Raw genomic sequence first — 15,066 nt, 5'->3', positions numbered from 1 at the left:
GAGCTAATCATACTCTTCCTGTTTCTGAACTGTGATCATCATCCATCTCATCCATCAGACCAGACTCTTATGTGTCCTGTCCAACACACTGTGACACAACTGTGCCCGAAGCCGAGTGCAGGTGAGTTTCTCCAGCAAAATACTGACGTAGGTGGAATCTGCCTTGGTAGAAATAATTTGCAGCAAATTACTGTGCCCTTTTTTCAGGTGAATTATGAAAGGAGACTGTACAAAAAGGACAATGGAGGAGGCTGCGATAGAAAAAAAATCATTTTTTCTTTGGATAAGGAGATAAACTGATATTTGCTTTGGTCCAGAATTAAAATTTCTTCTTGGAGACAGACAAAAAGGTTATATCAAGCCAAATGTGGCTAGAAAACAGGCAAAAAAGGCAGGCGTGCATCTTGAATTAAAACGTTATACATCAACTTTAGCATTAATTATTCTATTTATTTTCAGATCAAAGAAACTCAAATGACTGCATATACCCATGCATTATCTTGCATATAATATCAGCCTTAAAAAGGCCAGAAGGATATTTTATAAATATTTATGTGCATATGCAAGCGAGCATAACTAATTAAATAGCTGTTTATCAATATAATTCAGCTTTACACAGTATGCGAAACATGCATATCACAACCTAGGGCTTGCTTTAAAAAAACAATTAAGGTCGAGTCACTTCTTCCTGTCCACACTGTAGCAATTATTATACATTTTTATTACAGTCCCTGATGATTCATTGTTCCCTAAATGAGATTTCGTGTTGGGTGTTTCTGCTTTAATAGACATGGAAAAATTAGCTCTCCCTATCTGAAACTAATGCTGTTGATTTAGAGGGAGTTCATTTGGACTGTATCCTTCTGTTTGCATGTGTGCACAGCAACAGGCAGGAGATGAGAAGCTCTATTGCTTTGTGTCAACAGGGATCACAGAGGTCTGCACACTGCTGTTTTCTCTTTTTGTGTGATTGTTATTGTCTCTTATCAGGACTCATTTTCAGCCGTTGCTCAGGCCCCCCCCATGAGCTAAAAATGCAGATTTTCTCTATGTTGACATGCATCCCATTTACCAGGTGTCTGTGGAATCTGTATTCATGAATGTGACCAACATCTGTGAGGCAGAGGTGCCTTTCGGGTTCCTCCCCCGACTTAAAGGGGTGTACATCGCAACCGAGCTCATCGTCGCTGTGCTGGCTATCAGTGGAAACACTTTGGTTTGTCTGGCCGTCATCCGCAACAAGAAGCTGCGCACCATCACAAATTACTTTCTGGTGGGGGAAATAAGTCGCTCACACAATATTCAAAAATGTGCACACAGAGATGTAGTAAAAATGTGTGTGTGTGTGTGTGTGTGTGTGTGTATGTGTGTGTGAGAAGGTGTCCCTGGCAGTGGCGGACATTCTGGTGGGCTTGGTGGCCATTCCCTGTGCAGTGCTGACAGACCTGGGTAAACCTCGCTATAACCTTCCTCTCTGCCTGGTGCTGCTCAGCATCCTGATGGTTCTCACGCAGGTAGTTTTCCCTTATCTGGTGCAAGAAACGAGTGGTTTAAAAAGCTGAACAAACATAAAATGTTACGTTATTGTAAGATCAATGTGCTCTTTTATTTTGGTGAATAAAATATAAAAAATAATTTTTTTTTAAAGGAAAACTTCAAAAATACTACCCCTATTCTAATAATACAAAGCTAAATGCAAATCGGTGAAGCTTTCCTTTAAGTGTTCTGCTGTCTTCTAGAGCTCCATCCTGAGCCTGCTCGCTGTCGCAGCAGAGCGCTACATGGCCATCTTCCTGCCCTTCCAGTACCAGCGCATGATGAGCCCCAGGAATGCCAAATGGGTCCTCACGGTCACCTGGGGCACTGGGGCCATTTCCGGTTCGGTTCCACTCATGGATTGGCAAAGGCAGCCAGCACACTCGAAGTAAGAGGGGTGAGGCTGGATGGAGACAAAATTGGCAATGTTCGTTACAAGAGAATAATGAAGGGCTAAATATATATATGTATCATGTCATTTTTAGTTGATCTTACGCATCTTATTTGTAGTTATCAATATTTGTTGATGTAGATTGTTTGGTTAAACGTGTTGCCCCCCCCCCCACCCCCGTCCTCTTGTTACAGCATGTTTGCAGGAAATTGGATTGTGCATGGCATGACTGAATGAATAAAAGGAAACAACATAACAGATAAAGGATATGACAGCAAAAGAAAGGAAAAAAGAAGACAAAAGGCCAGGGTGATGACATGGGGAAAGAGAGTGGGTTTTTCCCCATATCACGGTGCTTTGTTTTGCTCATTCCAGGTACTGTATCTTCACCTGTGTGGTGGACATGAGCTACATGGTCTACTTCAACTTCTTCTGCTGCCTCCTCCTGCCTCTGGTGGCCATGTTCGTCATCTACGGCCACATCTTCGTCACCGTTCGCCGCCAGCTCAGATTCATTCAAAGTGCTGCTGGTGGCAACAGTGGGACTGGGAGAGAGGATAACAGGAATTATGCTTCTGCAGATGAGCCTGACCTGAGGACAAGGAAAGACACCGTTGGACAATTTGAGGAAAAGAAGAGAAAAGGTGGAGTTGAAGCAAAGGCTGGGAATGAAGTCAACGCTGGTGTTGATTGTGTTATTGACACTAAAGTGACTACTATTTCCACAAAGCTGGGATTCAGAATCACACCAGCTCATTTGAATTCTGCCTCCACTGACCTTGAGCCAGGAGCGTCCACTGTGGCCAAATCCAACATCTGCACCCGTCAGGAGCTGCGGAAGGCCACGTCCCTCTTCCTGGTCCTGTTTCTCTTCACGGTGTGTTGGCTGCCCATCCACATGCTGAACTGTGTCCAGCTGTTCTGCCCACAGTGGGATGTGCCCATGCCCCTCACACTTGCAGCCATTTTGCTTTCCCATGCCAACTCGGCCCTGAACCCAATCCTGTACGCGTACAGGATGAAGTCATTCCGGCGCGCTCTGATCGCAATGTGGAGGGTTGGACCCAAGCACTGAGGCTCAAATCAGTCCATACATGTACAGTATAGCAGTGTTTCTCAATCCTGGTCCCAGTGACCCACTGCTCTGCATGTTATCGATGTTTCCCTGCTCCAACACACCTGATTCAAATGGTCAGCTCAGCTTAAAGCCTTTTATGACTGTAAACTGAACTTTGTAAACTACTCACTCTTCAATACCAAAGTCCATAGAGAAAATCTGCATTTTTAGCTCATGGGAACATGCGAACCTGCTTTGTTTGGTCATTTTGGGTCACCTAGGAAAATCTGATGAAAGGTTTTCAAACCCCAAAGTGACAGATTTAACACATACAAAGCTACTAATGGAGGCAGCGTTGGATTAAGAACTCCTGCCGCTGTGATGTAAAACCACGGATTTTCCTCTACTGACTTTGGTGTAAGATGTGAAAGGTTCACACTGCGACTCAGACTTCAGTTTACAGTCAGAGACCGGGCGTCTAATGGTGAGATGAAGTGATTCAAATCGACTTTTCTTTGTGTTCCTGCTGGCAGCCGTGGTTTCACTGAGAATGAGCTTCAAGTGCAGGTGGTTGAGTGAGTTCTACACATCAAACACCAGAACTATTCCTTGCATTTACCGTTTGTGAGGTGACCTTGAGGGTTCTGCAACACATCTAAGAAATAAAATCTATTATTATTATTCATAAGGACTTGATGTTTGTAAACAGGTTCCTTTTTTATAAATGCCATTAGTTAGCAACCAAACTAGGTGGCTTACAATGTTGACCTGAAGATGGCACCAGCAGAAATGTCACTAAAATGAGGGTACATGAATGAATGAGTGAACCAGTTTTTAATGCGAGTGGTGACATCAAATCATGGAGGCGAGTCATATCAACATAACTGCGTGCTTTATTGATACACAGTAAAGCATTTTTATAATACAGTAGTAAGGCATATATTTGGTGGACTCTGATATGTTGTGAAGAACCGATGCGTCGTTTCAAAAATGATGGGATCATGAAACAAATGTTAGAAATGAAAAAAAGAAAAGAAAAAAAAAGAACAAAACAAACAAAAACAAATTCAGTGTCTGGACCAAAAACAAAAACCTCTTGGATCATGCTGCAAGAATAGATGTCAAAAAACACACACACACACGTGTGTTTGTGTGTGTATAACCTCTTTGAGTAGTTATACATTAAACAAGGATGGATTCTCTTAAGTCACACATGCTAATATTGTAACACCTCACACGGCACAAATCTTAAATGTTTTTAACCGAAAGACGAAAAACATAACACTGTAACACAACTAGAACAAATGCATTCTCCGCACACAGAAAACAAATATCTAGTAAATCCCAGGTTTGACAGTAGTGCACATGGATTATTTGATTTGTGAGTGTAAAATCATAGATGTACATTCAGACTGGAGGCTCCTACACAGCAGAGTGACATGTAGAGAGCTTAGATTAGGACTTTTGACATAAATCAATTATCAACTAATAATGTGAGAAGAGTGCAGGGTTGAGTACAGTAGAGAAATTACCTCTGAACTAGACTTTAGTAGACAATTTATACGAGGTAGAGCTTATGGTACTGGGCGTGTTAAGAAAATCTCTTTTGTAATTTGTAATTGAAATTTTAGCTCGTCATCAAAAATAACGAACGAGCCGAACATCGTCGTGTTCAGATTCAGATCTGAAGAACATTCACTTCCAGTAAATCTAACGAGGAGCAGCCGTCGGCGACGATTAGACGGTGTACTGTGTGCACAAAACAGGCCCTGAACATATGCCGACACTGTAGACGAGAGGTGAAACTTTAGATTTTCAACTGCAATAATCAGGATGTAATCATTCAGCGGAAGTTTTAAAAATCCATAAAAACACTCTGGACTCAAAAGATTCACATTCTTCTTCAAATGTTCTTCATCAAAACGAACACATTTACTGAGAAGAAACAGTGTGATTAGAGTACTTATTAGAAAAACATCATCACACATGTAATTTGACTTTTGAGCAATACTACAGTCGGCCACAGAGGGGCGATGTATGGAGACGTTGTGGCTTGGAAGCTGTCATGTAATCCACCTTTTTGTTGCAAACAAAACAGGAAAGAAAAAAAAAAAATGCTACATAGAGCTGATAGCGGGCAGTCTGAAGTGACCTTGCCCGACTCTGACTCAGGCTTTTGCAACATGTGCTTATGCACACAGTACACTGTGGTAGAAAAAAGGAACGCAGGGAAAACTCCTGTTGTCACTAAAATGCTCAGAATGGGCGGAGGTGAAAAGGATGGATGATGGATGGAAAGAAAAAAAAAATCTGTAATGCAATGGGGAAACACACGCGCACACACACACACACACACACACACACATACTGTATAGAACCATACATAAACACACACACAGTCTCACAGACAATGTACTGTAATACCTTGACACTTGTGTACGCTGTTATTGAAAGACAGTTTCCTCTTAATAAGCACCCTTTATGATTTACAATCATTCTTTTTTTTTTTCCTCATACAAATGTCTGAAATGTTCTCAGCCGTTCGCCCCGATTTAAAAAGAGAGGACAAATATATGACCACACTAACACACCGACCCCTCCCCCCTCTCCCCCCACCTTTTATACAGTTGCATAGAAGTTTAAAAATCAGCCTCTGTTAATAATAAAACAACTTCAGGACGTTTTAAGAAACTACTGAAATCTACAAGTTTTAATGATTTTTCTTTTCTTTTCTTTTTTTTCCCTTTTTTCTGTTTTTTTAACGCATCATTGGAACCGCAATCCTTCACAAAAATAGACGTTATGTATTCTCTTTGTAAACTGTGTTTCCAATCCAGTTGTTTTGACTAGAAAAGCATGCCGAGGGATGAAAGGGAGGAAGGGGAAGAGAGAGGGAGGGAGGAAGAGAGAGAGAGAGAGGGAGGTCGGATCAGAAGGGCAGGGCCTCGTGCTGTTCGGCGCTCTGCTCGTCTGTCATCACGGTGACCAGTGACTCCATGGCGCGGCCAAGATCGTCAGCCATGTGGAACAAACTGCCAATACTGGGACCTAAAGAGAGAGAGAGCGAGAGAGGAGACTTGGATTAGTGTCTCTTTCAGTGAGGCCTCCACTTATAAAACTATACCTTATCAAGCAGGAGAAGGGGGTAAGGAAACATTCAGACTTCTGAGTGTTAATATGAATCAAGCCAGACTGAACTGGGGAAAAATGCCGTCACAAGTGGATGCAGATTTTGAGTCTCGTGCAGGGAGATGCAAAAAAAAATTTGAAATTTATATAATAGGGCTTGGCTGAAATGCAGTAGTGTGTAGTACGTTGGTTGTACCTTACTATATAAACACCGTTAGTGCCAACATTAGCTCCAGATGAGCAGTCGCCAGATTGCATACATGAGTAAAAGCAAATGATCCAGCATTTGGCAGTTGTGCGAGTGAAAAAAATGTGACAAATTACACACCATAAGGCCGTGTTTCTCAATCTGCCCTGCAGAAGCCTGATAATGAATCAGGTGTGTTGGAGCGAGGGGAGTTCTAGGACCAGGACCAGGACTGAGATGATACGTCGCATTCTTTTTCCTCCCCCATCTGCCATAATCCCACTGTCAGTCAATTAATAACCGTTTACATTATCCTCATCCCTGTGGGTCTGGTGAGTCCAATTGGCTGGGAATCTGTTTTGACAGCGTATTTTTTCAGCATCTCACGGGGGTCAGAATGACAAAATATTTCGCTGCACGCCTATTTAACGCAAAGTTGTGAATCGAAACGGAACGATTGACAGCTCACAGTTGTGGGACGGCGGAATGGAATAGCATGTGAGCGACGCAGCAGGAAAACACACCTCGCATGGGATTAACTACGACCACAGAAGCATCCACAGAGAGAAACACGGCGTTAACTACCCAGGAGTTACACCACCATTTTCTTCCTCTGTTAAATGGAGTTTAAATGAAGTTAAAGTGAGCATGAGCAAATTCAATCTAATACTATCTAACCTTATAAGAGTAATGACAAATTCTATTATTCTGCTCTGAGGAAACTGAGCTGCTCTTTACTGCGAATCTATAAGAATAATGGAAAAATATTAAAGCTGTTTTCAGCACTGTGTTTTATCACAGCCCTGCCACACTTTCCATATTCCGTGACTGCAGAGAGTTGTGCACACATTCTGGTCACCTGCACCATACATGGTTTGTGTCAGTCTGGTGTTCCACGAGTATGGGGTTTCATGAGTATGAAGACAAACGATGCTCTGAAAACATTTTAAGAGCAAAAAAATGGAAAGAGGACAAAGTCAAGACCAAGACCATGGCCTAGACCAAGGGTGTCAAACTCATTCTTGTTCAGGGGCCACATACGGCACAATTTGATCTCAAGTGGGCCGGACCAGTAAAAATAGTAAAATAATAGCATAATAACCTATGAACAAGAAGAACTCCTTTGTTTTTTCTTGTTTGTTTTACATTTAATGAAGGATATTTTTACAAAACATGACATTTCTTGAGAAATATAAGTGCAATTTCAACAATATCATGCCTAAATGTACTATTTACACAGCACACTGGATCTATAAAGACACAAACATTTAGTCACAGGTATCTGGAAGTGAAAAATATTGCATTTGACATTACGTTTAGATTGTAATCGTAGTGTGGAATTTGTGTGGGCCGGATTGGACCCTCTGGCGGGCCGGTTCTGGCCCCCGGGCCGTATGTTTGACACCCCTGGCCTAGACCAAGGTTTCTCAATCCCAGTCCTGGGGACACAGGGCCCTCCATGTTTTCGATGTTTCCCTGCTCCAACACACCTGATTCAAATAAATGTGTCACATTTATTTGAATCAGGTGTGTTGGAGCAGGGAAACATCGAAAACATGCAGGGCTTAAGAAACACAAGCCTAGACCAAGACAGGTCATCAAGACCAAGACCAGGACTAAGGCAATATGAGACCAAGTCTTGAACTGGATTTAGTCTCAGTCTCTTGGGAACCCTCCAGTTTCATTGATGTTAGTGTAGTCTTCACTACGACACTGTGCTGTGGGATCCTAGTGGACCGGACTTACAGCAGACTCATGGATGCAGAAACTATGAAATGGCCTTCAGTGGGAACTGCAGTGTGACACGAACACACACGCTCATGCACGCAGAGAAACTAGTTTACACAGACCACAGGCTTACGCAGCAGTACGACATGAGCTCTGCTCCCTGCGTGGGGGTGAAGAACGAGCAGAGAGCGAGAGAGGACAGAGAAGGAAATGAAAAACAGGGAAGGGAGGACAGAGAGAGAGAGAGAACAGATATGTTTTTTTTCCTCCCCAATGTACCATAATGTTTCCTCTCGGCCATCTTGTCTAACTGTCTGCTGAATGCTTTGTGCACAGTGCCGTCTAATTAAGCACTCACCTATTACAGAGCACTCATGCACTCGAGGCTTCAATTGTAATGCTGCCCATTCACTCTGAGTGGGGCGACATCGCACACTGCTGAGCTGCACGTGAGAGCGGCGGTGTTAAATGCAAAGGCTCCAAGTTCAACTTTGAGAGTGCATTGTCGAAGCGACGCCTTGTGTTCTAGTTAAAATTCAAATTGCAACAATAGAGGACGGCAGCGGTATAGTCGTGGTACAATGGAGGAGCGACGTGTGGGATGGGGTGTGAGAGGAAAAGGTGGGGGTGGGGGTGGTGGGGGCTGAGAAAGTTGAGCCACTAACCTCTCATGGGTGTCCCCTTCTCCCTCCTGGCTCATGGAGAACAGGAGGAAAGGAAGAAAAGAGGGAGGACAGGAAGAAAGAGTTGAAATCAGACTCAAATGGGAGAGAAAGAAAGATGTCTGATACTTATGGTGTGTGTGTGTGTGTGTGGGCATTTAAAAAAGGAAGGTCATTCAGGGTGAGATGACCACAAAATGTCTTGAGCAGAAACTCACAGAGCTTGTTCCTGGAAAAAATCTGAACCCTAATGAAATGTAATGTGTGCAAACAAGAAAGTGGAAGATGCTGGATTTTCAACCAGGGATGATATGGACCCTTAACTGTCTCCTGGTTTATTTATACTTGTGCTTTTTAATCCTTCAGATACTCACAGAGTCAGTCAAATCAGTTCCTTATTCTGTCAGGAATAGAGTTTGCAGGTTTTTGTTTTTTTTTTTTTTGTCTACTTCACCTTGTCCCACCCTCATGTGGTTTTGAAACTTTGTGATTTAAAAAGGAAAACGGTGACAGTGTTTGTGCTGGTACTCTTTACCCTGGCTATGAGGGAAGGAATTGTTGAGCTGTTCCATCACTTCCTCCAGCCCAGATGCATCTTGGGAAGGGCTGGACAGCTCATCATCACCTGAAATGGGAAGGAGGTGAAGTTTGTTTTCCATTGTCAAGAGACTGCTTCCTTAAAAAAAGTCACATTGTTTTGTTACACACATGCACACACACACAGACTCAAGCAGCAATTTTTCATAAGACACTGCACTGACAGCCTTAACAAATAGTTATTCCTAACCTGAACCTTAACCTAACCACCATACCAATCTTAAACTTATCTTAAACTTAACCAGTTCCTCGGAATTGAGGTTCTGCCTCATTAGGCCCACTTCTCCATGAGGTCTTTTATGTCAGAACTATTACCTTTTTACACTATGCTTCAAATGGTTGATACATGTTTAAGAAGTGTGAAAGACAGAGAGAGTGTATATGTGTGTGTGTGTGTGTGTGTGTGTGTGTGTGTGTGGATTCTTACCCATTGTATCAGTAGTCTGGCTGGCAGCCACACGGAGCAGAGGGAGGGAGGAGTCTGAACGCTGAGACGAAGTGGAGGGAGAGGACAGAGCTGTGCCGTTCACCTTGGAATCCGTCTGTGACACACACACACACACACACACATGCACTTTGTCTGGTTTCCATGACATTACATCAACTTGAAGACTTACACTACCGGCCTAACCTAACCTTAACCTTAACATAACCCTAACCATACAACATGTCTTCACCTTCAAATGTAATAATTTACATTGTGGGGACTTATAATCCGCATTATGAGAACAAAACAAATAAAAAAACCCAAAGAAAAACAATATGGGTAAATGGGGAATAATTTTTCATTTTTGGTTTCATTTCCATTTAAAAATGTAATGTATAAATGTAATTGTGACAATGAAAAAAAATAAATAATATATATATATATTTATAAATCATTACATTTGTGTGTAAATGTTATTGTTAAAAAAAGGACCATTGGCCCCCAGAAATCTTCACATTATCACATATGGCCCTCGTTAAAAAAAAGGTTTGGACACCCCTGGCATAATGTGACTGTGTAAACAGATTAAGGTCCACACAACAGGATTAATACCTGGAACACACACACTTCAAAAAATGAGGAATTATCAGCCACCCCACACAGCCTAATTAGAAAGGGAGTGATCTGAGTGTCTGTCTGGAAACCAAAGTCTGTGAACTGCTTACTCTCCTGAACCAAAGTCCACAGAAAAACAAGTGAATCTTAAGCTTCGGGTCCACTACTTACAATAATGTTTAAACTTACTGACAGTAGTGAATCAACAACTACTGTATGCTGTCACTATGATGTAAAATCAACAATTTCTACATGGACTTTGGTGAGGGCTGTTTAAAAAAGCAAAACAAATCGTTCTTAGGAAACCAAATACTTAAGCTGGCATATATTTTATTAGGTGATCCTTTGGTTTTTACTTGCTGCTTAGAGGTGCTCTTTACCTGCTCTAGCAGCTGCCTCAGCCTGTGTAACTGGGACTCCAGCTGTTTGTTGTGGTCCTCCAGGATCTGCATCCTGGCCTCCAGGCGTCCTTTGTGCTGTCGCAGCAGTTTGGCTTCAGCGATGAGCTCGGCGTCGCGCGCGCTCTGCGGCGACACGGGCAACATCTCTGGAGGCGACGGCAGTGGGGACAGGCCCTTCCTGTCATGGGCTTTCTTCAGACGGTCGTACTCTGACTGCAGCTTCCTGAAGCAGAGGAAATAAAGGCTTTCTTTCCAAAGAAAATCAAGACGTAGGGGTAAACCTTGAGACAGAGATGTTCTCTCTCACCAAACACCTGGCTGCCAACTAAAAACTAATTCATGCCACCAGTCTGATATTTTAAGAACATGTTTGCTGCTCTAGCTCACAATTTGACAGCTCTTTCTGAATGGAAATGATAGTTTGTGTTCATGAAAACGTTCAGCGATTTTCTTTTTACATCATAGCACACTGAAGCTGTTGATTTGCTTCCAAAATTAAATTCAAATGAAATATTTTGTGACTTTGAAGTTTGCAATCCTTCCTCCAGATTTGCTTAAGTGATACAAACTAACGATACGTGGCAGTAAAATCAATGTCCACACAAGCTAAAAACACAGGTTTTCCCTGTGGACGTTGGTGTGGAAGAGTGTGGAGTTAAATAAGGCAAATAAAGGCTGACTAATGACAAAGGAAAGAGAGGGAACATTTTCTTTATTGTAAACTTAACATAGGTTTTATTCGATCGTATTAGCAGCTAATTTCTGTTTTTCCTTGTGTCTTCCTTTATTAAATACTGGACATTTTCACCATTTTCTCAGCCATAAAATGCACCTTTCAGTGCTTTTCGTCGCACTCAAGGTTTTTCTACTACAACTTGACTTGAACCACAAATTTAAGCTCCGTGTCTGTTTGTGTGACCATATGCTCTCTCTGTTGCTATTATTGACTTAATTCCCATTGCTGGTATTGATGCCAGTTCACCACAGGCAACAGCATCTGACCTGCGTCCAAACATGGTGGAAAACAAGGCTTTGAAGGATGGTTGGCTGACGTACGAGGAACCACATGTGTTTGCATCCTGCTTCACTCCGTTGGCCTGAATACTAATGTTATATACAGTAGATATTACAGTATTGTTGTAGGATACTATAGAACCGTGAAAGGATTCTATCAATAATCCTTGAGATTATAAGCCTGAACACAAAACGTCTCTGGCTATGGCTGTCCTTGGTGCAGGAAATAATAAATAATCCACTAATGTAAGCATTTTTACTCACAATGTTGACAAAATACGTATGTGATAAATATAATAATAACGAAAAGAAACCATGGAGACACAGTGTCATCTTAAGTCATTCTAAAAATATTTTTATTTGTCTACACCAAGAAATAAGTGTATTGCAACTTTAGCAATTTCAGGTTGTAATTTCCCAGTGGAGTTGGAAGTTTTAATTCCCCTAAAGCTGTAATCCCAAGTCCAACAACTCACGTCCTGGGTTCAAAAGAATCAACTTGTTTGTAAAGCGCTCACTCTTGTGCACCAAAGTCCATGGAGAAAATCAATGTTTTTACTCACAAGGACAAAGGAGCTGCTGGTCTGTTGCCGTCTTGTTTGGTACATTTCTGTCACTTGCGTTAATCCAAACAAAGGAAGTCAAACATTAAAGTCAATAGATAACAGATTTAATCTTACTAATGTAGGCGGCAGTGGATCAGAAACTCCTGTGTGCCGCGATACAGAATTAGTGGAATTCTCTATGGACTTTGGTGCAGCGACAGAGCGGTTTACGAACTGTAGTTTCCAGTCAAAAAAACATGTGTTTAATGGCGATAAAAAGAGGCAAACATATTCAGATTTTTGTAGATTTAAATAGACAAAGACTTCATTTAATGAGCCTTTTGTGAAGTGGCTTCATGGTTTTTACACTTGTGTCCATGCAGGCAGTATACAATATACATTTCACCACACTCTGGAAAACTGGAAATCACCCTCATTCCTCTCCTTCAGAGAACATTAAGTGTGATGAACTAGGCATACTTTTCTTGTGATTCTACAGTAACTTTCCCTTTTTCCCCCCCAGAGTGGCATAGTTTTACTTCAAGGACACATTAGTAGGAATATATAGTTTCTGGCTAAAATACAAAATTGTAAACCTAAGATCTCCGAGGGACCACATTTACATAACAAACTAAGAAATGTATGACCCTTCCTTCACCTACAACTTCCTTGTTTTTCAGCATTATCAGGTGTAAAACACCCTTAACTGATCCTGTCGTGCTGAGTGAAGACACGAGGAGGCCAAGGGAAGATAATATCTGAAAGATGGGTGCGTTCACTGACCTGTTCTCCTGCTCCAGGTCATTGAGGACCCTTTCCAGCTCTCCCTTCTCCTCAGTTTCCATGGAGATGAGGATCTGGGCGGGGCTGCGGGGCTGGCTGAGAGGAGAGCCTTGGTTCAGAGACTGGCAGTAGTGCTGGATCAACATGTGCTCGTCATCGCTGCAGACACACACACACACACACACAGGCACAACAATCATACCCGCCAGTGATGGACAGATATATTTTCACACACATTCATGTCAAGACACGCCAGTGCATGTAATGCATATGCACACACACACACACACACACACACAGAGAAAAATGGGGAAAAAGAAAATTAGCAAGTGAATGACAGGAGCAGCAGTGCGAGAGGACGGTTAACACACATAGAGTCTAACACATACTGTATAGTGGAGACAGGGGGAGGAGCAGTGCTACTGGAGCACTACGTTCTGGAGCGGATTCAGTCTGGATGCAAATGCAACACTTTGTGTTTTTTGGAGGATTTTAATTAGGCCAGCTATTCAGATGCCGCTGCATAGACTGCACTGCTCTCTAACCGAGTGTGAATACTTGAGGAGCTGCAGATACGTGCTGATTTAAAAACAACTAACTCCCTTCACTGATGTGACCGTGAAGTCATTCTGGGAAAGTGTGTAGGTGTTTCAGCTCTGGCGTCTCGATGCTTCCTGCTCATTGTTTTTTACCTCAACCAAGCTGCATCAGTAAGTTACACTTTTAATCACAGGCATTTCCTTGCAAATCACATTTGCTGTGTATTCTATAGTATGCTTCATTTTAAGTGTACTTAAAAACAATGTTGTTAATTTACATTAAGGGAAATGTAGTGTTCAGTTGGGAGCTGGATGCAAGTGACTTTAAGTCAGGATATCTCAGCCTCTACTGCTTTGATTTCTACTGTTATTTATTGAATGGCTTTCGCAATAGGTCCCACAGCTTTTAGTATTAACTTTAGTGATATTAAATACTTAACTTGGACAATATAAAGACTAAAAACGGCCACATACAGAGTGGAAAGAAATGTGTTGAAACTTTTCTTTATGACCAGTCCAAAATGCATTTCATATCCAATAATTTGAAAGTGTCGCTGTAAAAAGAAACGGTCCATGAGTCCATTTTATTTATTAAGCACCGACTATTGTTCAGTGATGTTCAAAGCTCAAATATTGGGGACTCTAACGAGTGTACTTTAACATATACTGGACAGGTATCAAAGTTTATAGAAAAAAACATTGATTTAACAACGGGACACAGAGTTTGGAGTGAGCAGATTACAAGCATTGGGAATTCTGGCTCCTGATTGGATAATGTGTCGTTGGGTAATGGAAAGGTTTTTCCAAGATTTACTCTCAGAGCGTTTCACTATTTTTTACTAATAGGACTTTGTTTACAATTAGAGAGGATTACTAATGGATATTTCTGACAGCAGCTTCATTTACTATGTACAACTAAAACATCTGGACCACTTTCCTATTCTTTTCTCTGTCATGCAAAAGAACCTGTATAATACGACTAAAAATGCATTATTTGTAAGAAGAGGGAACCACATAATCAAGACAGAAATATGTAATCATAAGATGAACAACGTACATTTTTACACTAACTAGTATTCGGGATGCTTGGCATCAACGACATCATTTTAAATCCCAGATACGATGACATGAGCTAATATTCCGATGTAAAGACGTGTGCAGTGTCTTCACAGTATTCAGACTTTAATATCAAATTGATAAAGTTGTCATTTTGTCCATCAAACGGAATTGTTTCTGGGCCTTCACAAATTGGAGTGACTGGATATAGTTCAGAAAGAAACACACCTGTGTATATAAGGTCCAACAATTCACTCTGAATGTCAAAACAAAAACCAAGATATAAAGTCTAAGAAACTCCCTGCAGACATTCACAATAAAGCTGTGGTGAGGCATGGTTCAGGGGGAGGCTATCAATGCTTTTCTAAAGCTTTGAGTGATCCCCGCAGCACAGTGGGC

The 15,066-nt window shown here is 41.7% G+C and overlaps 2 protein-coding genes across 13 annotated transcripts in view; one reads left to right on the top strand and one right to left on the bottom strand.

The window, feature by feature from the left end:
• The first annotated feature begins 1,096 nt into the window (after positions 1–1,096).
• Positions 1,097–3,002, top strand: LOC131451151 (adenosine receptor A2b-like). The gene is made up of 4 exons (XM_058622282.1): positions 1,097–1,273; positions 1,380–1,514; positions 1,740–1,924; positions 2,303–3,002. The coding sequence occupies exons 1-4, from the start codon at positions 1,097–1,099 to the stop codon at positions 3,000–3,002; spliced, it is 1,197 nt and encodes a 398-aa protein (XP_058478265.1).
• An 857-nt stretch (positions 3,003–3,859) lies between these two features.
• The window catches only part of dmd (dystrophin), a 234,985-nt gene continuing 223,778 nt past the window's right edge, over positions 3,860–15,066 (bottom strand). For 11 of the 12 annotated variants that reach the window (XM_058622682.1, XM_058622687.1, XM_058622685.1 and 8 more), the window contains 5 exons: positions 13,073–13,231; positions 10,710–10,953; positions 9,715–9,829; positions 9,226–9,315; positions 3,860–6,032 (listed from right to left, as the gene is read on the bottom strand). In XM_058622682.1, coding sequence (XP_058478665.1) covers positions 5,914–6,032; positions 9,226–9,315; positions 9,715–9,829; positions 10,710–10,953; positions 13,073–13,231 — 727 coding nt within the window. In that variant the 3' untranslated portion in view covers positions 3,860–5,913. Of the gene's footprint in view, positions 6,033–8,693; positions 8,720–9,225; positions 9,316–9,714; positions 9,830–10,709; positions 10,954–13,072; positions 13,232–15,066 lie in introns of all 12 variants that reach the window. The other variant, XM_058622688.1, reaches the window with a different exon arrangement.

This window comes from Solea solea, chromosome 2 (assembly GCF_958295425.1).
Source record: "Solea solea chromosome 2, fSolSol10.1, whole genome shotgun sequence".
Taxonomy (NCBI): domain Eukaryota; kingdom Metazoa; phylum Chordata; class Actinopteri; order Pleuronectiformes; family Soleidae; genus Solea; species Solea solea.
The sequence above is the reverse complement of the archived record's forward strand: the minus strand, read 5'-3'. Positions and strand labels throughout refer to the sequence as shown.

Excerpts from the sequence above, each read along its gene's own strand:
- LOC131451151 (XM_058622282.1), top strand. The coding sequence starts at position 1,097 with ATGAATGTGACCAACATCTGTGAGGCAGAGGTGCCTTTCGGGTTCCTC. Across the intron at positions 1,274-1,379 it reads CCATCACAAATTACTTTCTG|GTGTCCCTGGCAGTGGCGGA; the intron begins GTGGGGGAAATA and ends GTGTGTGAGAAG. Across the intron at positions 1,925-2,302 it reads AGGCAGCCAGCACACTCGAA|GTACTGTATCTTCACCTGTG; the intron begins GTAAGAGGGGTG and ends TGCTCATTCCAG.